This window comes from Pan paniscus, chromosome 5 (assembly GCF_029289425.2).
Source record: "Pan paniscus chromosome 5, NHGRI_mPanPan1-v2.0_pri, whole genome shotgun sequence".
In the NCBI taxonomy this organism is placed as follows: Eukaryota; Metazoa; Chordata; class Mammalia; order Primates; family Hominidae; genus Pan; species Pan paniscus.
In genome coordinates this window covers 78,541,873-78,564,953 of record NC_073254.2, presented here as the reverse complement: position 1 = coordinate 78,564,953, position 23,081 = coordinate 78,541,873, and the positions used below count along the sequence as shown (strand labels likewise).

Genomic DNA, 23,081 nt, shown 5'->3' with positions numbered 1-23,081 from the left:
AGCTTACCTAAAAATAAACGAATCACCACAGATGACTTTTAATCTTAAGGTAATGTCTCATATAACAAACATATTCTGAGTACTTTTATATGCCAGAGACAGTTTTAAGTACTGCGGTTATAAGAATTAGACCCCATACCTCAACCATGAGAAGTTCACATGTACATTTATATCAGGAGGCAAATGAAGTCCAAAGTAATTTGCAAAGTGGTGAAACATACTATTTGTATTTGAAATCTGTTTGCTGATTTAGTACTTGTTAGCAGCTGCCACAGGGAAATAAGAACTATTTTGCTCTTAAATTCCTAATTCAATGTTCTAACATCCCCCACAATAGTAGTTTATTCAAACGACCGATCTGGTAGTCCTTTGTTAGTTGTCTCCTAATTAAGCCTGCTTAGTGACCCTGAAAATTCGGTTGAACAAGCTTAGCAACAAAACATCAAAATTAAGCAAGTATAACAAGAAGTGGTATAAAGGTAGCCAGGAATAGAACAGGTAAGGAAGGCATAGATGGTACTGCCTTTGTTAAGTACAAATCATCCTTTAAAGAAAAATCAGGTACATGGCCTTAAGAAAGAACAAGCTGGCATTTTCTGATACAGATGATACTCGCAGCCAGTTTCAAAGCAGAAGAGTGGCATGTGCATATTTGGGATATGGAGGGAAGGAAGAGGAGGTGATATTATTTTCAAAATATAAGAGGCGGAGAAATTACATACGGTGAAGGTAAAGGAATGTATGAAGAAGTATGATATGTCAAATCAAGGCCTCTAGATGAGCTTCAAACTAGATCTGGCATAGGTCTATATGGAGGTTTAGTGCCTGAGATGTAACTAAATATTATGAACAAAAGAATCAGATAAATCATGTAGAGTTAATATGAACTACAACCAGTATTTTCTAGAATAAGGGGCTAACATTCTGATGCCATTGTAATACAAAAATTGGATAACATGGCTATCTCACTGTCACAATGGCTCTAAGTAACATACTTAATTTTTAAAGGTACTTTAAATACCTTTAAGTTCACAATCTCCAAACAAAAATTCTTGCTATCTGTGAGTTTCAGAATTTTTAAATTTAAACATGAAATATGGTGCACATACTCTATATTACATAACATTCCAGTTAGGTCTGAGACACGTAATTAAATATACAATATTTCTGTGAATATGAACATTCATACATGGCAATTCAGGTTAAGCTTTATCAATAAATTAGTTATGCGAAAATAACTTTATTTTTCAGGGCTTTTGGCATTTGAAACTTTGGATAAGAGATAAGCCTGTACACATTTTTATTCTGACTTAATTCATCTGGCTCTACAAATTACCAATATTCATAATACCTTCAAACTGTGCTGCTGAAAAATACAGATGTAATTATGAAAAGATGTTAATTCTTTTCCCATCCTTCTCATTTACAAACTATAATAAAACACAAGGTAATTCTGTAACCTAGCAACTGGAGAAAATGAGAAAAAAACCTGACAAGATCAGAGAAACCAACAGAATTTAAGAACTAGAGGAATGGAGAACAAGTAACTAAAAGAAGCATGTAGGTGGCTCACGCCTGTAATCCCCACACTTTGGGAGGCCGAGGTGGGCGGATCATGAGGTCAGGAGATCGAGACCATCCTGGTTTAAGAGGTAAAACCCCACCTCTACTAAAAATACAAAAATTAGCTGGGCGTGGCAGCACGTGCCTGTAATCCCAGCTACTTGGGAGGCTGAGGCAGGAGAATCACTTGAACCCAGGTTGCAGTGAGCTGAGATCATGCTGCTGCACTCCAGCCTGGCGAATGAGCTAGACTCCATCTCAAAAAAAAAAAGAAGCATGTAACAGAAAGTCTGTGTTATTGTGCAGTCTGTGTTGAATTTACCTCTGTATAATTTTTACCCAATGGCTGAAAAACATAGATTTTGATAGTCAAACGCATATTTATAGATAATCTTACATGTCTGTTTTCTCTTCGTCTCCAAGCAGCTAACTCTTTAGAAGCTAGTTCTTCTGGACTCATTCTGATAAGATGATCAGGAGTTACTTCTCCTTTCAGTACTTTTTTAAATAATATCTGGAAGGATTTTAAAATAGGAATAGAAGGGGAGACAAACATTTAAAAGAGTGGTTACTACACAGAAATTTATAATAAAGATACAATTTTTGAAGACTGATTTACAAATACTTAATTATTTATATATTACCTACTACACAGAGATTAAATGACAGCTTTGTGTTCTAGGAATTTAAGGCAGCAAAACACACATTTCATATAAAAATCAACATATATGGAGAAGCATGTACAGTAGAACCATTACAATACCTACCCAAAAGTTGTATTAAGTCTACCCAGGGACACAATCTAACCATAACAATAAGCAATCTATAGTATAGCGAGGTACTGCATCAAAGAGCTTTACTCAATGTAATGGTCTTCATAGTTTTAAGATTTTACATATTTAAATCCTGACAGGCTTGGAGGAAACTGCAGAGCAAAAAACCACCTGCAAGGAAGAAACCTGAAAGAAACCTGAGGGAGGCCGGGTGCCGCAGCTCACGCCTGTAATCCCAGCACTTTGGAAGGGCAAGTCAGGAGGATCACAAGGTCAGGAGTTTGGGACCAGCCTGGCCAAAATGGTGAAACCCCGTCTCTGCAAAAATACAAAAATTAGCTGGGCGTGGTGGCGTGTGCCTGTAATCCCAGCTACTCGGGAGGCTGAGGCAGGACAATCATCTGAACCCGGGAGTGGAGGCTGCAGTGAGCTGAGATGGCGCCATTGCACTCCAACCTGGGTGACAGGGCAAGACTCTGTCTCCAAAAAAAAGAGAAAAAAACCTGAGGGAAATAAATCTTTATTTAATTGCTGAAGAAAAGCTTCCAGATTATGTAATTCCAGAAGCATCTGATCCTCGGGACCATGATGGCAGAATGTACAATTTTAAGTCTCTGTTAGTGTACTTCAAGAAAATACCTCAAATCACCTACTGTAGCAAATATCCTTATACAAATTTATATCAGTTGTGTGAAAACCTTTTACGCAAAAAGGTTGCATCTAATCACATTCTGTTACCTAGAGTAATCTATAGTAAAAAACTGCTGGTGGACCTAGGTAAATGTCATACACAAGAGATCAGTCATGTTCTGAACCTTTAAAATGTTTGCTGGCATGATTTTTGCTTATTGTACTTATCAGAGACCTTCTTTTGGTGTTGAGAGCTAACACTGACACATACACGCACACAAATGCACAGCCTTTAGATTTCCTCTGTCCAAAACATGAAATCCCAAGAAAAAATTAGGGGTTTAATTAACATTTACTCTACTGCTATAATACTTGGAACTAAAGTTATACTTAAGACTATCTTTAGAACTAAAGTTATGTATTTTCTTAAGAAAATAAATTACATTTCGATAAAAACAATTTAAAAGCATTTTTACTCTATCTTCAGATTTAAGTACAAAATAGCTCTATTTTCATATTTAAGAAAAAAATAGTGTTATAAATTTTAGCTTAAAAGTTTTTGAAGAATACATATGAATGAATTTTTTAATAAATTGTATTATATAAAGGAGAGTAAAGAAAAAATAATATAAATCAGGTTAAGACACGTTTAGCATTTCAGTAGACTGAATGGTTAATGCTATTAGTATGCAGAATTATTCAGTAGCAAAAAGACTATTAAAATTACATGTTCTACATCAAAAGGAAATTATAATCTCACTCCAATTAATAAATTATAGATCTACTGTATTACAATCTGAGATACCTATGTACTCAGGAAAGTTGGAAGCATAAACATATGAACAAAGCATACTTACATTGTTTTTAGGATCTTTCAAATTAAACATCAAACTTCTATATTTGTTCTTATATTTAGCATCTGTGTCCCGAAAAAAAGAGAAAAGCTCTTTCTCAATTTTTGTGGCAACTTTTGCTGCCTTTTCCTCTGGTATCTTCAAATTTGAGTCTGTAAGTCTTAAAATTAGAACAATTCAATTATTTTTCAAATGTATAAAGCATAATTATTGATACTTCTATAATAAAAATATATGTTACCTCTTCATAAGAATGTCTTTGAGAGAATGTCTGACACTTTGCCTGATCTGATCTGCAGAAGGCTTGGAAGCAGAAGCAGCAGGATGTACATTAAGCACTCCTTTTTCAACTTTCTTCTTTTTCATCTCTTGCTTCTCATGAGTACCTAATTTGAATAAATATCCAAACTCATTACATTGCTTTTAAAAATATCTTTCCTTTTTAATGAATAAGTTTACAAACAAAACTGATTAAAAGTCACTATTTAGAAATAAGATCAGAACCCACAATCCATATTGAAATATTCCTGACACTGAAATCCTAATTAAAATGAATAGTGACTAAAAACTGGTCCTACTCTTTCCTCAATTTAGACAATGGCTTTTAGAGCTAGTTATTTTTCCACAAATATATATTAATTAACTTTTAAAAAGTTTTCAGAAATTTTGATCTGAACTTATTAGGAGCAGATAACCTAATACCACAAAATTGATGAATCTCTTCTGGTTTTACTAATTTGAATGTTAAGCTTTTCAAATTATTTTTATTCTATCATTACTAATTCCCAAGCATCTCCAAAATCTCAATGTCAAACATCCCACTGCTCTGACTTATTATACCAGCACATTTATTCTAGAATCTCCTCATGCCAACAATTCTTAAATCTATGATTTTTACCATCTTCATGTATTCACTTTTCATACATTATAAACTTAGATTAGACAGTCTAATACCATTACCAGCCCCTCGTATACTTAATCTCTTTATTCTCTCTCTTTTAAATATGTGTGTTGACAAAACCACAACCCTGCTCAAAGCCAACTTTTATCCTTCACCCAAATAGGCAACAAACGGCTGAAGACAAGGGAGAAAAATAAGCACTGGTACTGACAGATGTCATTTTAAATTTATAACCACAAGTTTTAAGTAGGTAAACTCAACCTTCTGCCCTAATCCTATTAACTTTTCCTAATAAATTTGCTCTCCCACTTTTTAAGGTATCTATTTCATACTTTTTCTCCTCTCATCTCAAACCAACAATACCTCCTTCTCAACTACAATCTTTTTGATTTGCTCTTCATATTTCACTGAAAAAAAATGGAAAAACTGTCAACTATCATTTTCCCATTACCGAATCCAACCTACCTACATTAGTTCTTCCCCCTACCACATACAACCTTCCCTAGTATCCAATGGATGAGCTTTACCTTTCTGATAAATACCTCCCTCCATGTGGAGTGAATCCCATCCCCTCTTGTCTTCCCGAGTTTCACACCTATACTATCACTTCCCTCTCTTACATCATCAACATCATCTCTCTCTAGCTGTCTGTTTCTATTGGATCATTCCCATTAGTCTTACAAACATACTATGGTATCTTCTTTAAAAAAAAATTCACATCCACTTCTAACTACGACAGCATTTGTTTCTTTAAACAGCAAAACTCCCTGAGAGTTATCTGTAATCAACGTCTCCAGTTCCTCACTCTTCCGTTCATTCATAAGCCATTACAACTGGTTTTTTTCCCTACTGCTCCACCGAAACCATTCTAGTCAAGGTCACCAATGATTTCCATTTTGCTAAGTCATAGACTTAACAATCTTGTGTTTATCTTACTAAATGTCCAGACAGCATTTGGTCATTCCTTCCTTCTTGAAACTTCACCTGGCTTCCAGGCCACCAGTCTCAGTTCTCCTCTTTCCTCACAGGCCACCCATTAGTTTCCTTTGCTGTATAACCTCTTCTCTCCCCAACTCTTAAATGCTGATGGCCAGGTTCAATGGCTCATGCCTGTAATCCCAGCACCTTGAGAGGCCAAAGCAGGAAGATCACTTGAAGGCCAGGAGTTTGAGACCAGCCTGGCCAACATAATGAAACACCATCTCTACAAAAAATCAAAAAATTAGCTGGGTGTGGTGGTGCACACCTGTAGTCCCAGCCACTCAGGAGGTTGAGGCGAGAGGATAGCTTGAGCCCAGGAGTTCAAGGCTGTAGTGAGCTGCTATTGCACTACTGCACTCAAGCCTGGGTGACAGAGTGAGACCCTGTCACAAAAATAAAGTAAAAATAAATGCTGGTGCTTCCCAAGGGCTCTGCTTCTGTCCCTTCATTGTCAAACTCTCCTGTAGCTATTTATATCTAAGCCCATGATTTTAAATACAGGTTGAGTATGCCCTTATATGAAATGCTTGGGACCAGAGTATTTTCAATTTCAGATTTTTTCAAATCTTGGAATATTTGCATTGTACTTACCAGTGGAGCATCCCAAATCAGAAAATCTGAAATCCACAATGCTCCAACAAGCATTGCCTTTGTGCATCATGCCAGCATTCAAGTTTCAGATTTTAGATTTGGGATGTTTAACCTGTACTAACTGCTATGCACTAGTAAATCCCAAATTTATATACCAACCTCCAAAGTCTTCTAATAGGCTCCAGACTCATCAGCCAAAGATTTACTCAAAACATTTCCATCTCGATGTCTAATAGGAATCTCATAATGGCCAAAACATAATTTTTCAATTTTCTTCCCCAAACCTTTTTCTTTTCTCAGACTCTATTTCCTTCACCAATACCAACCTATATCTAACCCATCAGCAAGTTCTGTCAACTCTATTATAAAACATATGTGAATCTGACCACTACTCACTACCTTCATTATATTTCCATTCCAAGCTACCATCATTTCTTTCCTAGGATATTGCTACGGACTAATCAGGCTACTCTCTTTCTCTCCTGCCTTCCTACAATCCAAACTGTACAGAGCAACCAGAGTTTTCCCTTGTACAAAACCCTCTAAAGGTTTCCCACAACATTCAGAACAAAATATAAACTCTGCCATAGCCCCAAAGGTCCCATGAGGTAGAATAAACCATCGGAGTACCTGCTACTCTTGTTCTAATTACAATCCACAAAGAATTACTAGTAAAACTGGAATTCTGGGATCCTTGGGAGAAATTAATCACATCCTACTAATAATGTTCCTGAAAGACAGGGAGAGGAACGCTATACAGATAGACATATACTCAGGTTTTAAAATAGGGTACGAGCAATAATTTTCTCTGAACTCATCTTCTAACACTGTTCTATCCCTTTATGTATTACCTTCTAATCACTCTACAGTGGCTTTCTTGCTCCTCAAATGCCACACTTCTTTCTACCACAAAGCCTTAAGATTTGATGTGTCCCTTACCTAGTACCTCCTCCAAAAATCTTTGCACCCCTTCAAATCCCACCTCACAAGTTACTTCCTCCATTCCATGTAAACGAGAAGTCCCATTACTCTTCCCACCTGTGACTATCCATCCCATTACTCCACTTTTTCTTCTCAAGCTGTAAAATAACATACAATTTTCTTACTTGCAAACTTACTGCCTTCTTCCATTAGTATTTAAGTGCCATGAGAAGAGGGGTCTTATCTTAATTTCACTAGCGCTTCCCCAGAATTTAGAGCAAGTTTTTAATTACAAGTAAGGCCAATCACCTAACCCATTTGTATTGCCTTAATGGCAATACAACATTTAATAATGTTAAATTTGTAAAAATTCCCTAAGTATACTAATTAATTGTATATTAAATAAGATATAAATATATTAGTATATAATTTTTTCTGTTCATCTCACTACCTGGTTTTGAAGCTTTTTCTCCTGTGCAAGTAACAGTTGTAGACTCTTTCGGTATTTTTTCACTTTTTTCTTCTGAGGATCTCCGAGGTAAAACTGGTTGTCCCATCTTACGAAGAGGAGCTAGCTGCCATTTTTTAATTTCATTATCTCTACAGTCTGATGAATTTCTGCCTTCACCAGACTCCTGGAAAATGAGTACTTAATTCATTAGAATGAAAATAACTAAACAATCTTTGTTTTTTAAGACGTTCAAAAATAACTCTTGATTATTAGTAAAATGAGATTCACTCTTTCATTCGAAATCTATTCTGCACCTATTTTGTGTAGAACACATAATAGCTTATAAAGGAGAAACAAAGGACATAGAGATCATGTTCCCAATACCATTAGTAGAAAGAAAATTAAAAATAAGGTAGTAAGAATTCTCTTATTTGGCTCTGGATATGGAAAAAGGAGGAAATTGTAAAGAAACAAGTATCTATATTCTAAAACAAATGAAATTAAGTTCACTTATATACTAGCAAGTGTATCAATTAAGTTCTCAGTATGCCTATTGGCAATTTTAATTCCCATGAGGTAGAATAAACCATCAGAGTACCTGCTACTCTGGTTCTAATTATAATCCACAAAGAATTACCAGTAAAACTGCAATTCTGAGATCCTTGGGAGAAATTAATCACATCCTACTAATGTTCCTGAAAGACAGGGAGAGGAATGCTATATAGTCAGACATATACTCAGGTTTTAAAATAGGATACAATCAAAATAGTGCTTTTCTCTAGACTAAGAATCCTCTAATTTTTTATTTATTTGTCTGGTTTTTGTCTGCAACTAGACATTCTTGAGAGCAGGAATATACTTCAATATTATACACCCAAGGCACGTACTGCTATGCCACACAACAGAAACTCAATAAATAGTTCAACATAAAAATCTAGGGATAAGAAAAGCAGATTCCATAAACTAACATCAGACAAGTCCAAGACAGAGTCAACAGTTCACATCAAAAAGAAAAGGAAGCAGTGATCACTTGTATGGTGCACACATTTACAAAATCAGACTCACCTCAGATTCTTTTCTGATACAGACTGGATAAAGAGGTTCTCAAAATGTTAAAATTGTTAACGTTTTATGATGTCTTTTTATTTATTTATGAGACGGAGTTTCACTCTTTTGCCCAGGCTGGAATAAAGTGGCACAATCCCAGCTCACTACAACCTCCGCCCCCCAGGTTCAAGCGATTCTCCTGCCTCAGCCTCCCAAGCAGCTGGGATTACAGGCATGCACCACCATGCTCGGCTAATTTTTGTATTTTAGTAGAGACGGGGTTTCACCATGTTGCCCAAGCTGGTCTCAAACTCCTGGCCTCAGGCGATCCACCCACCTCAGCCTCCCAAAGTGCTAGGATTACAGGTGTGAGCCACTGCACTCAGCCTTTATGATGTCTTTTTAAGCAAGACAGAGACAACTCAGCTATGGTCAATACAATGAGCTATATTTCTCATTGTACTGCATATGTATATGGCCAAGAAGCTGTACGTAAGAGGTGAGTATTAATACTAGTTAATAATAAATAGAAGTTTTCCAAAGACATGCTATAAACTGTTCTCATTGTGGCTCTCAGATCCATATTATCAATTACTTTGATGATCAAATCAACAAAGTAATAACACATATCAGAAGGACAGAATCTGATTTTCAAAAAGTCTTGACAGACAAAAAATATTAGATGCCACAAGGATATGACAAACTAGAACTTAATCCAGATTTGTCATACAAGGAATGCCTGAAAGAAACGGATTTGTAAGTAGGTAAGATTCTGGAGAACACATCCTCATGCTCTTCAATCTAAATTAACTTCCATATCGTGTTGCAGAGAAATTAAGTTTTAATAAGGAGGCTTCAATTCAGGGATGCAAATTTCAGCTCAAACTGATCAACTTTCTGACAATTAGATGCTTAAAAATGAAGATGTATCCCCTTGCAATGGATTTCAAACAGAAACTAGATCACCACTTCCTAGAAATGTTGTAAGGCATATTAATAAATCAAAATGATTGGACCAAAAGATTTCTAAAGCTCCAACTCTAAGATTCATGTTCTTTGCGTTTTGGATTATACTTGCCTAACCACATACATGTGTTGCCACTGTTTCTCCTCTCTATCAGTATTCTATAAGAATAACAAATTGACGACTAAAAAAGTGATAGGTAATAAAAAGGTAGACAATGAGGAAAGAAAATTTAATCAGATAAAATGCCGTGTCCTTTATACATTTCTCCTATTAAAGCCTAAATATCTTGAAATTTCTATTTAGAAAATGCTTTCAGAAGGTAGTCAAAAAAATAATGCCAAATGGTCAAAGGGCTGGTAGATATTTATGACTGAAAAGCTTTTTTAAAACAACTTAGCAAGCACAATTTACACTTAATGGCCACAAGATCCACACACATCCTACAACAGAAAATTCAAGTACCAAACTAGGGGCTAGAAATGGCAAAAAAGACTGTAAGAGATAAGGCCTGCATATTCTAAAAGTCACTATCTGGTTTCACCAAGACTGACAAAAAATTTTAAATAAAAACCTATTCACTTTCATGGAAAACTAAATTTGAAAATGTAAAAGAACATTAAAACTTCTAAAGAGAAATTTCAAAATTATTGCAGTCAGTCCATACAAAAAGCTCTTAAATAAACAAAATAATGCATTAATGAAGAGCTCACCCGTTTTAAAATTTTGACCTTGTGCTTCACTGTATCATCTATATATTTGGTTCTATCATTTGTTGTGTGTTTTGATAATCCAAGCTTTTCACACTCCATTGTTTTATCTCCACTATGGAATTCAACTGTAGCTTGGTTTTCCAAAGTATCTGGATCTAGTATTTCAGTCTTTTTGTCTTCTTCAGCACAACATTTTACACAGACATATTCTTTGTCTTCCTCGCCCATCTGCTGTGCTTGAGAAAGACTTAACCCAACACAATCACCATGAAACCAGTCATCACATCTCCCACAGCCAACCATAAACCTGGAAAACAGAACACCAAAAAACTTTTATCCCTTTTTTTAACAAGAAAATCTATGTCAAAAATGAGGCTAAATTAAATTTTCAATATTTGATTTTCTGAAACTTTGCATGTTTTCCATCTCTATCCATTCCATAAGTTCAACATACAGCAAGTTTTCAAAGAAAATAATATTCTATTAAAATGATACCTTTAAGACCTCAAATATTTCTCCTCTGGTATGAATGAGAAAATGCTGGGGGAGGGAGGGGACAATAAACCATCAGGAAGAAAAGACAACTGGCCTTTGTCAGTCTTGAATACTATAAACAATAACAAAGTATAGACTAACAATAAATTTATCCACTGAGAAGGGTGGTAAGATCTTGGTAATAATTTCATCACAGACAATCCATCAAAGTTACAGCTACCTACCTCACCACAGACGTGACATCACACATAAAATTGGGAAGAATTGTTTATCCAACAAATCGTTTTAAATAAAAGAAAAAAACAACAATAGTAACAAAAATGGAACTCAAAAACTAGCATGATGGAGCCTCTCAAACTGTTTATTAGCCACCTTACCTAGATAACCTTAAAATATTCTGGTTCATGGTGTCACGCTGATTCAGCTAAAGAATCTTTTTCTGTACTTTTAAGTTCAAAGGACTTCCTTACTAATGACCATGTGTTTTAGATAAATTTCTTTTTCCAAATAAAGATCACTATTCTATCTTAACATAAAAATATTAGTACTTGGGTTGGATTTAATTCCCAATCTCCTTATAAAAGTTTTCCCATCACTGTCTTTTAGCTAAGTAATAACTTCACTAACCAATAGGAAAAGTCCAGGGATGTGAAACGTATGACTCTAAAAAAGCTCCTATCTTTCCAGTTTAAAAGGAGTATCTATAACTACTTTTGAAAATAATAGCAAATGAGATATATACACAGCAATTTAATTTACCTGCTTTTTAACTCATTGTTAGGAAAGCTGCAATGCTTTCAGACAACCATCCTTAACTTTGTCCTTTTTTCATCTTCAGGCTAGCAATTTATGATACAGCTGAAAGACTTAGAAGGATTTAGCTATGTACTTTAACGATCTAAAGACTGTGCTACTGATTTTGATAATAGTGGCACCACCAATAGTGCCAAGCTCCTTTCAAAAAGCTGTAATCCAAGAGAGAGGATATTGAAGGTAACACACTGGGTGATATGGTCAATTCAAAATATACCAGAGGTACTGTTTTAATGTTAAAACTGTAAAAACTACAAGAGTGAGTTCCAATCCTTAGTATTTTTAAAGTCTTGCCAAATACCTCATTCCTCAATAACAGCACTTCCTTTTCTTCTTCCTCATGTGCCTATTGTGTATAAAACCACTACTATGCCTTGAGACTTGACTTCATCACATCTATAACTTATCATTCTTTATCCTTGCTGGTAATACCTGTGCTAGCTTTAGCAGGTTAAGTCCTCATTTCCCTAGGGATTAATTTGGTTTAAAAAAATAATATAGAATATTTGGGGTTGACAAGCAAGAAAACTTTCGAACAATGTAACACACGTTTAGAAGACAGAAATAATTCCAACAGGTTTGAGATTTTTGATGGGCCCATAATGATACAGATATTCTAGCAAAAGTGGAATAAAGTTTGAAATGCAAGTGTTTAAAAGTTCTCCCACTTCGGGTTGCAAAGCTAAAATATTAAAGATGATTATTTGTAATGAGCATTGTAGCTTTCCTAACAATGGGCTAACTGCTATTTCTTGAAAGCAACTGTCTAACATGAATGTTTCTGAAATGCTGAAGGAAAGCTAATGATTTCCCTTTACTTCCACAATCAAAGGTATATTAAGATTTCTTCAAAGCAAGTCTGGGATAGTTTCAGTGAGACATGACTTAAAAACCTACAGTACAAATAATGCTATTGTTCCAAATCCAAACCTAAAGGTCAAAATATAAGGCACATATTAAGGAATTTTCACATTTTTATTTCACAACCAGGGAAGAGTGGTTTGATGATCGTGAAATTTATCAAGCAACTCTTTCAATAAGCCTCATTTCAAGTTGGAAATGTCTCAAACTTGAGAGGCTATAAAAAGCAAAACTCTAGTGCCATCTACAGATGTATCTTAATAGTTTATATTTTAGGTTAAAAAATGCAGTTTTAAGAGTTTTTGAGAGAGAGAAAAGACTCACTCTTCTAAGATCAGAGAATTCTACGCCACATAAACATTAAATCATTTTTGTTACTAACAATCTGCAGAGAAAAATAGAATCCTTTGTTCTAGAAGAAAATTTCTTCTCAGAAGTTTTCTTGTTTGAAAGCTATAAATCCATTTTCTAAGTCTGTTTGTTTTTTAAATATTATCTGATATACTAGTCTACAATTGGGGCCAAGAAAGTGTAATGCAAACTAAAAACTCAAGCATCTTCTGGAGAAGTAGAAAAACAGAAACCACAAGGTAAATAACATGAAAAAACTAAGACTTCCTCCTTACAAAATGCCAACTGACTTACGTTTAAAAGAAGTTCAAAAGTTGCATTAATTTAAAAAATCAGAGGATTAAATAATCTGGTCTTTAAAATCATACACCTTTGATGTAAGTTTGAATCAGGAAAATAAAAGGAAGCAATAAAAATCTAGCATATGTTGCTTCTTTAAGGGTCTACTGTCTTTAGGATATGCATAGAAGTTGCTTATGATTAATATCACATCTAGCCATGACATAGCTATATTACAAAATATAATTTCCAACTGGGAGCACACACAAGGAAGCTAACTTCAACTGCAATATGTAAAATGATAAAGCGTTTATATAGTCTTTACAGAGGCAAAGGTGTTGCAAATGCTAGAAAATGTGTCATATTAACAAACAGCTTTCAATGTATCTAGTGCATAAAATCAAAGAGAAGGATCAAAATTATTTCCAAACATGCCCTTTCTAATAAATTTATATTCTTACACAAGGATGAGAATAGGAAAATTGCAACCTGCATGACAGGTGCATTTTCTGAGTAAACGAAATGTATACAAGCACAATGTATCAAAGTAGTAGAATCACAGTAGTAGTGAAGGCTAGTTAATATGTAAAAACAACAATCAGCTGGGCGCCATGGCTTGTGCCTGTAATCCCAGCACTTTGGGAGGCTGAGGCGGGCGGATCACCTGAGTACAGGAGTTCAAGACCAGCCTGGCCAACATGGTGAAACCCCATCTCTACAAAAAATACAAAATAAGCCGGGCATGGTGGCACTTGCCCATAATCCCAGCTACTTGGGAGGCTGAGGCAGGAGAATCACTTGAACTCAGGAGGTGGAGGTTTCAGTCAGCCAAGATCGCGCCACTGCTCTCCACCCTGGGCAACAGGGAGACTTTGTCTTAAAAACAAGAGAAGAGGAGGGGAGGAGGGAGGGAAGGGGAGGGGGAGGAGGGGAGGAGGGGAGGAGGGAGGGGAGGTGGAGGGAGGGGAGAGGGAGGGGAGGGGGATGGGAGAGGGGAGGGGGAGGGGACGGGGATGGGAGAAGGGAGGGGGAGGGGGGAGGGGGAGGGGAGGGGGAGAGGGGAGGGGGAGGGGGAGGGGAGGGGGGATGGGAGGGGACGGGGAGGGGAGGGGGATGGGAGAGGGGACGGGGAGGGGAGGGGGAGGGGAGGCGAGGGGAGTGGGAGGGGACGGGGAGGGGAGGGGAGGGGAGGGGAGGGGAAAAAAACAATTACATAGGCTTTTTTTTTTTTTTTTGAGACGGAGTCTTGCTCTGTCACCCAGGCTGAAGTGCAGTAGCATGATCTCGGCTCACTGCAAGCTCCGCCTCCCTGGTTCACGCACCATTCCCCTGCCTCAGCCTCCCAAGTAGCTGGGACTACAGGCGCCTGCCAGCACACCCAGCTAAGTTTTTGTATTTTTAGTAGAGACGGGGTTTCACCGTGTTAGCCAGGAAGGCTTTAATTCACAAAATTGAAGTAATCGAAAATGCTGCTTCCATAATTGTTTCCAATGTTAAATTATTCACATCAATTACAGTGTAAACCCAAAATCTCTATGCACCTGACATTCTAAGTCATTCTACAGACGTGAGCAAAAACACTCTACATTCTATACAGTAGATCCAAAAGGTGGCAGCAAGTAAACAACAACAAAGGGACTAACACCTACTCTTAATTTAGGAAAATTATTAAATGTTGGTGAAGCATGAGTCATCATTAAAAAGCCTGGGCAAACTCCTGAAGACTGGACTGGAACTTTATCTACAAGGTTAGTAAGTTACATTATAACTTACTAACATGGCTTCCAACTCTATGCCAAAGTTTCGTGTTAGAAATTCATTTACTTAAGGCACCTATTCCATCTCTCTGTCCACATGATAATTTTTTAAAGATTCTGGCAGAGAGAAAAAGGCTGGTTTAAGGGAGCACTTAAAAGCACCACCTAACTCTTAATTCTCTTTTGCCTGAAAACAGCAGACCCACTTCAGAATATTTGAGTAATGTGTTCATTTATTTATGAAGACAGAGTCTCACTTCGTCACCAGCTAGAGTGCAGTGGCTCGATGTCGGCTCACTGCAACCTCCATTTCTCAGGTTCAAGTGATTCTCATGCCTCAGTCTCCCACATAGCTGGGATTATATGCATGCACCAGCACACCCAGCTAACTTTTGTATTTTTAGTAGAGACGGGGTTTCACCATGTTGGCCAGGCTGGTCTCGAACTCCTGACCTCAAGTGATCTGCCTACCGCCCACCTCAGCCTCCCAAAGTGCTGGGATTACAGGCATGCGACTGCGCCTGGCTGAGTAAGGTGTTTTAAATAAAAAACCATATAATTAAGAGCATGTAAGTGACAGTGAATGTAGCACTGTATTCAAACAAGTGACAACTTTTAAAAACTGGAATATATTGTTATAAACTAACCCTTGACGCTAAAAATAGGCCATGGGCTGGATCACAAATGAAGAAATACTTTGACATAAAACTTATTTTACACAATAGCCCCAACATCTCCTTTCCGAACTCCCCAATCACCCTAACACCACCAAAATAATATGTTACAACACACTTTACTAAATTGTCCCTCCCTAAAGAGCTTCATTTTTATGTACTAAGATAGTGCTGGGAAAAATCACTCTAGCACACTTTCATGAATAAGGATAAGAAGAATATAATATACAAATTATAATGTTCTTTTATCATATCAGCATTGAAAGAAGTTCCAACAGCAATATGAACACTTGAACAGAATAATCTGGTAGCTGCAAACTCCACTTCATCTCTTGCTTTCCTTTTCTTAAAAAGCTAACAAAAAACACATTGGGGATTGAGGGGTGCAGTGTCATAAAACTACAAATCACTGAATACTAGAAAGAATGATGAAAGTCAGTGCTAAAATCATCTCTAAAATTTTAAAAAGACTAGAATTCACAAAAAATTATTTAAAACATTCAAAAAAAGAAATACGTTTTCACTCTATTTCATGTTGACCTGGGTAATCTAACAACTGTTTAGCTGTCAAATTTCACTGCAAGATAAAGTTTGATAGTTATGAAATGGTGTTCTTTAATATGTTTCATTTTAAGAAAAAAAAAACTTCAAAAGAAAAATAGAATTTCCATTATGACCTTCATACTTTATTACTAGTTCTTCTCACACCAAATGAATTAATATATAACTTACAGACCCAAAGCAGTATAACAATTTTCCAATTACCAGGAAGTGTTTGGCTTTTTTGCAGATGCAGTGGCTAAATTACACTGTCTAACCTGTGACAATGACAAAATATTTCCATGTATGTCAGCTGTTGGCCAGACTATGCTTTTTTAAATGTTCTAGGATGATATATTTGTAAATTCAGTAGATCCATCTTTCTATCATTTATCCAAGACTGATGAAGCTTTTTGTTTTTGCACAGGTCTCTGTGTATCAAATAATGTCTTTAAAACAATTCTCACATTAATCCCACCCCCAAAAAAGCAATTTATTTTCAATGTACACATCACTCATACACACATACACACACACCTGTTGCCATGTGGTTTTTTGCAAAACCCACACTGCTTGCTGGGAGTCCACATATATTTGCTTTCAAATGAGGAGCTATGATCAGAGCCTTCTCTTCTTATGGTAGCTATGTTATCTGGAATGAACAATGGTGGCTCATCTAAAGAAAAACTTTTGCTGCTTCTTCTTTGGCGGGGTTGTAGGTTCTTCTCAGGTTTTTTCAGTTTCAGTTTATCCTCTTCCTTAAAATGCTCAACGCCTGGGTGTTCAAGCTCTTCCTTCACGTGACTATTGGTTTTCATTGCTGGGGCCTGTTGCTGAGGCTTATGACACTGTTTCTGGCTAGAATGTGATACATGTCCAGTTTGTGCGGGATGATGAGGTTCTTTCAAGCAACCAGGATGAGCGTGTGACTTATCACTCAAAGAATGAGTTAAGGGCTTGAAAATTTGTACTAAAGTTTGATCCTGTAATGTTTTTTTCAGTACAGAATGAGCTTGGTTTTTCACAGATTTAACCCCAGAATTGCAACTCTGAATCTTTGGCTCCTTATCAATTTGTTTTTTTCTGACTTTGACTGGCCTATGAAAATTTTGCTGAGATTCTGGTTCATCAATATTTCGTTTCACACTTTTGACATTAACTTTAGTTTTGCTATGTATTATTTCATACTTTGCTGCAACAATTTTCTTCGGAGTATCTGTGGTCATGTTTTGCTTAGAATGAATTACAGGTTTTGTATGTTTGGATTTTACACTTTTTGACTCTAAGTAAGAAACGCTACTTGACTGGCTGTTTCTGTCATCCTGAAGGTTTGCTGTTTCATGGGACTCTATTTTAGTACTTTCTATAGCATTCAACTGTTTTGAATTTTGGTCAGGCACATCACAAATAGCATTTTCCAAAATATTACTTTCCGGTCCAAAAGTACTAGTATCAACCACCTCTAAGTTTGATTTATTAAACTCAGTGCTCTCCAACTGCCTATTAGACTCCGCATCTTCACAATAACCCAATGGTTCAATTTTATTTCTTTCAAGGGTGTTCTCAGTTTTATCAGCAATATCCATGGTATCCTTCAATTCCAAATTACATTCAGTCACTTCATCTACACAACTAGGCAAACCTACAAGGCTGTTTTCTGTCTTATTTGGATTTGTACAAGCAGCATCACTAGAAATATCAGAAGATCCAGCGTCCTCAAGAATATGGTCATCTTCATGGGATAATTTTACTGTCTCCTTTGATTCCTGTTCAACTTTTCTTGTTGCTATCATTTCTTCAACAACAGTCTCACCCGTTTTACCTGAAATGGAATCATTTTGTTCATGTTCTTCTTTATCTGAAAACTTAAACAATGGACTACCAACAGGCTTGGCTTTACATTCCATCAAAGCTTCATTTTTCTTTTCTCCAATAGTAACACAAGTCTCTGAAAGAAGTGAACAATTTAATTCATGAGATGGCACATCTATTTCTCCCGGATTATTACACTTATGCTTAGAATCTAATCCATCTTCATCCTTCATTTCAAGACAAGATGACACTGAAGAATGACTTGAAGACACTGATACTTCAGGTACCACTTCAATTTGTCCGCTATTTCGGCTGCACCTTCTATTCTCCTTATGGTACTCAGGTTTCAGTGACATACATACTTCTTCTTTAACCTGACTCCTTTCTGGTTGTTTCACTCCTGCTTTAGCAGTAGATACAGTCTTCCCAGATGCTTTTTTTGTGTTACTTAATGGTGCTGCATTTGAACGCTTGGCAATAGTGCTCTGTCGCAAACTTCTTACTTGTTCTATCACAGGGGAAAAAAATAAATAAAAATACTTAGCTATTTTGTCATGTGCTTTTATTTCAATACAATTTAGAATATATCACTTCTTTATTCTGAGCTATAATTTTCTCAACAAAAATGTATTGAACAGTACTCATAATGGTGACATGATATATATACACATATATATAATTTAACATGTGTCAAATTTTATATTTATCAAAGTTCTCTGAATTCTAGCAGGGGGAAAAGCCTCTAAAAAATTCAGACTAATATTATACCTTATTAAAAGAAATGTTTTCATCAAATCTCTTTTCCATAAAAAGTAACCTAGGAGTGACGTAAGTAAAATGAGCTTCCTTTACCATTAATGCCCATATTAAAGCAAGACCATCACGGATTTTTAAACATTAAATATTTCTAAATCTATAAAACCAAATATATTCCAGTGCTAAAGAAACCTGAACTAAAAACCTCCTATCACAAACCAGGATCTGTGCGAGTTTCAAAATACAGCCTCAAACGGACTCTAATTCCTTTATCAATGTGCTTCCCTTGGGTCACCATTTTAGCATTAAAGCTATTCCTAAGAAATGATATCAACACAGAGTACCACATACAGCTCATCAAAAAAGAAACACAATTTAAAAGACTTAAACCAAGCAAATGTATCATAAGGAAAGTATGAAAATAATTTAAAAGCTTCCCACACAATGCTCCTAATAGTCCATTAAATGAAAAGAGTTTCATTTCCCTATTCTGATACATCCCCCCCTTGTATCAGGAGAAAGGAGAAACACAAAATGAAAAGAGCTAAAAAGAAAGAGAGCTAAATAATTCAGTAAGTACAAAAACAACCCACAAACTGAATTTGTCACTTATCACTGAACTGTGAGAATCTTTAAAAAGGTAAATGTCCAGATGTTGCTCCTAGTTCTGATCTAGTATTAATAGCACACTTTCATTTTCAAAAGTATGCCCAATTTGAACAATAAAATTATATAGTCATCCTTATCTTAGAGACCCTTTCTAATTCCCGTAGGACTCAACAAAGTATCTGAGTATTAGGTTAAGTACTTAATAACTTTTAAAAATTACTTGGTGGGTTATGAACTATTTATCACATATTCAGTTATAAAATTTTTTTAAATAACTAAAATTTTAATAAAGCTTTGTTTCAATATTTAGGTGATCTTTAAAGCTTTAAAGACAGATTATAGTAATTTACAGCTCTACTTTATTCATCCTTGAAATGAAACAAATGAAGGATTTTAACACTTATTACACATTAATAAATAAAGATCTTTTAACACCCAAGCGGTTGCTAAAAATGACAAAAGAATAGTATATTCAGCTGTGAAGGATTTTCAGATAAAAAATGGTTTTCCAATAGGAAGCAATTTATTAAGCAAAGGCTAAAGTCACTTTTTCTCCTCTAAATATTACCTGCCTTAGTTTGAAGCCTGATTCTATAGGCAAAAAAGTTTTATTTTCCTACAATGTTTATTCTATTCTTTTCATTTCTCAAAGCCACAAGTATATACCAAATAACTGATTTTGAAAATGTATTAAAAACATAGATCAAGAAAAGATGATGAAATAAATACATGCATCTAAATTTATTCACTTCTCAAAACCCTACTGAAGCTATAACAGCGGGACATTTTTTGAAAAGTCCAAAAGGCAAGGAAGAACGAGAGAGGAAAAACCAGCAGCAAATTTTGGAAACCAAACAAGAGATGATTACCAAGTAATTGACATAAGAGACCCAAAAGTAATTAATAAAACACTAGGCTGGCAGTGTTGGCAAAAACTAACACCATTAACACCTCAAAAGTCTTAAGACTTGGTGGTCCCAGATGATTCTAAAGTGTGAATGAAGACAGATGCTTAACACTTAGAAGGGCTGAAAGCTCTTTAAAAGCAGCAGTTAGATTTCTAGATCCCTCTTTCCCCGACTCCATTTATTGGGCAACTGCCCTTCCCTGGTCCTGAGCCAAAACTCGTAGCTTATTCTCTGGAGATAGTAAAGCAAGGTTTCTAGGCTAAAGAACATGAGGCACAGTTGAGACTGGCTGTAAAGTACATTGAAATTTGTAAGATTAAGTGAATTTGTATATACTGAAATCTGAGAAACCCCAGTCAGTTTCCCTTACAGGCTTCCATAATATGCTAGCAATCTAATAAGTTATGGAAAATAACCTAAATTCTGATAGGAAGGTTTCTGCCAAACAACAGTACAGCCAGATTGCTATACGCTGACGCTCACAGCTGGTAAAACCCAATCCCCACACTTGGAAGTTTCATAATTTTAGTTCCCTACCCTTAAACATGAGCAATAATCAAGGGTCAGACATTTCAGGAGAGCATCTAGGAAAGATGGAGGCCAAAACCTTTTTTAAAATTTTTTTTACAATAATGCAACACTGAGAAGTCAGAAACTATGAAAGGAGACAAAAACTGTTTAAAACGCCATTAGTATCTTAATAAAGACAAAAGAAGATACTACATCCATGAAACATGAATAGAACACTACAGAAAGGACCATTCTCAAAACAACAACAAAAAGAACATTTAAGAATCAGAAGTACAAAACTTGACTGAAAAGTTGGAGGATAAATATGAGAAAATTTAAGCACGTTAAAGAAAAATTACAAAGAGGTGGGAAGTAGGCAAAATAAAGAAAACAGAGGAACCAGTCCCTGTTATGTAACAAATAATAAAGGTTCCAGAAATCAAGAGCTAACAAAATAAAGAGAGGAATTAACAATGAAATAATTTGAAAAATTTTCCCGGAATTGAACAATAACATTTTTCAGACTAAGAGGATCTACTGAGTGTCTTGAGCTCCATACACAAAATACACCAAAACCAATACATATCATCATGAAATATCAAAACACCAAAGCTGAAGAGCAAGATTCCACAAACTTCCAGAAGAAATCAGATAACATACACTCCTACACACACACACATCAAAATAAACTTCTCAACAACCCTGAAGTTAGAAAAAAATGGAGCAACACCTTCAGAATTTCTGAAGGAAAATGATTTCCAACCTTGAATTTTACGTCCAACCAGACCAAGATTCCAGTATGAGAATAGACTAAATACAAGGTAAACATACAAGGTTTAAAAAGTGTATCTCACAGCTCCTTTTTCTCACAAAACTACTGGAAGAGGTGCATCACCAAAATAAAAAAATTGAATCCAGAAAGAGGAAATAGGAACTACAACAAAAGCCCAAAGCACAGACTTCCAGAAAAATGGTAAAGAGAGATCCCTGAACAGCTTTGCATCAGGCTCCTAACAGGAGTCTGTCTACATAAGAGGGAATCAGAAGGCTCCAAGAGGTGTTTTCAATAAAACGGATATGACAGAATACCTGAAATACACAAATATCTTTAGGGTAGATTTAGACAACTGGTAGAGCAGTTTTAGTATAACTGCTGGTATGTACACACTAAACAACTGAAAAACTAAAACACTTAAATCAGAAACACAAGAAGTCATACAAGAAAAGTAACTGTAGTTTATTAAATGTATCATCTCTAATAGCATATTACTCATACTAACATAATTACCATTGATCTAACAAAATTATATATTGGAAAAATGAAAAAGATGTTCTTTTTCGTGATGGGGACAAGTAGCAGGAAGAAAACCATCCACAGTGGGAAGTCAATAGATGGATGAATAATAAATCAGAATAATCAAAAAACAGCAACATATGCATGTTACCAAGAGATATAAAGGTAAATACCAAAAAAAAAAAAAAAAAAATTAAACCAGCTCAGAGTTACTAGTGGTTTTCCCTGGGGAAGGAGAAATGGGTAGTGTGGGGTGGTGGGTACTGAAAACTTATACAACAAATTGATATGATCTCAAAACTGATTGCCATCAAAACGAATGGATTAGCAAAACATCAAGAAAATATGATTTCTGCTCAGCAGGTTTATAACCTAACACATCTGTCCCTATACCTCTAATTTTCTAGCTAGACCTCTCTCAAAGGATTACCTTGTGCCATTAAACGAGGTGATTTTCTTGGAGATCTCACTGAATTTTCTTCTACCTTGTCCCTTAAGTTCCTGTTAGGTAAAATCAGTTCTTCTTCATCAATGGTATCATTGCCACTTTCTTTAACAACTCCTTCATCCATAATATCGTCAAGACCAACAACTAGAAAAAAACGACAAAAAAATTAACTTTTAAAAATATTGGGAATGTTAGGCAATTAAAGGCAGTACAGAATACTGTGAGATAGTCTTAACGTAACACTACATACTCTTGAAAATCTGGAATGTGAAATTTTCTAACATGTGAAATTGCCACTACCAAACTCCCAAATCAAGTCAGTTTTATAAACTTCCACCTTGTAAAGTAATTAGTCAAAGAGAGTATTAGCTATATTATACTCTTCCCTGATTTAGCCTCAAATATCACTTCCATTTATTACTTGCTGACCCCTTGTGAAAGACATAGGTGACTATACCTGGAGTACTCAAGTATCACAATTTTGGTTAAGGTAGTACAGGAGTTCCATACCCTGAAAGATTCTAGGTTCATGCTAGAATCAAAAATTCTACTTCTAACTGGGATCCCAATACTCTACTACAGACT

At 35.8% G+C, this 23,081-nt stretch overlaps 1 protein-coding gene across 4 annotated transcripts in view; it reads right to left on the bottom strand.

Moving 5' to 3' along the window:
- PHF3 (PHD finger protein 3) overlaps nt 1-23,081 on the bottom strand; it is a 78,455-nt gene that overhangs the window by 11,579 nt on the left and 43,795 nt on the right. For 3 of the 4 annotated variants that reach the window (XM_034962295.3, XM_034962297.3, XM_055113712.2), the window contains 7 exons: nt 22,479-22,640; nt 16,697-18,479; nt 10,390-10,696; nt 7,666-7,849; nt 4,062-4,206; nt 3,824-3,980; nt 1,961-2,077 (listed from right to left, as the gene is read on the bottom strand). In XM_034962295.3, coding sequence (XP_034818186.1) covers nt 1,961-2,077; nt 3,824-3,980; nt 4,062-4,206; nt 7,666-7,849; nt 10,390-10,696; nt 16,697-18,479; nt 22,479-22,640 — 2,855 coding nt within the window. The remainder of the gene's footprint in view (nt 1-1,960; nt 2,078-3,823; nt 3,981-4,061; nt 4,207-7,665; nt 7,850-10,389; nt 10,697-16,696; nt 18,480-22,478; nt 22,641-23,081) is intronic. The other variant, XM_034962298.3, reaches the window with a different exon arrangement.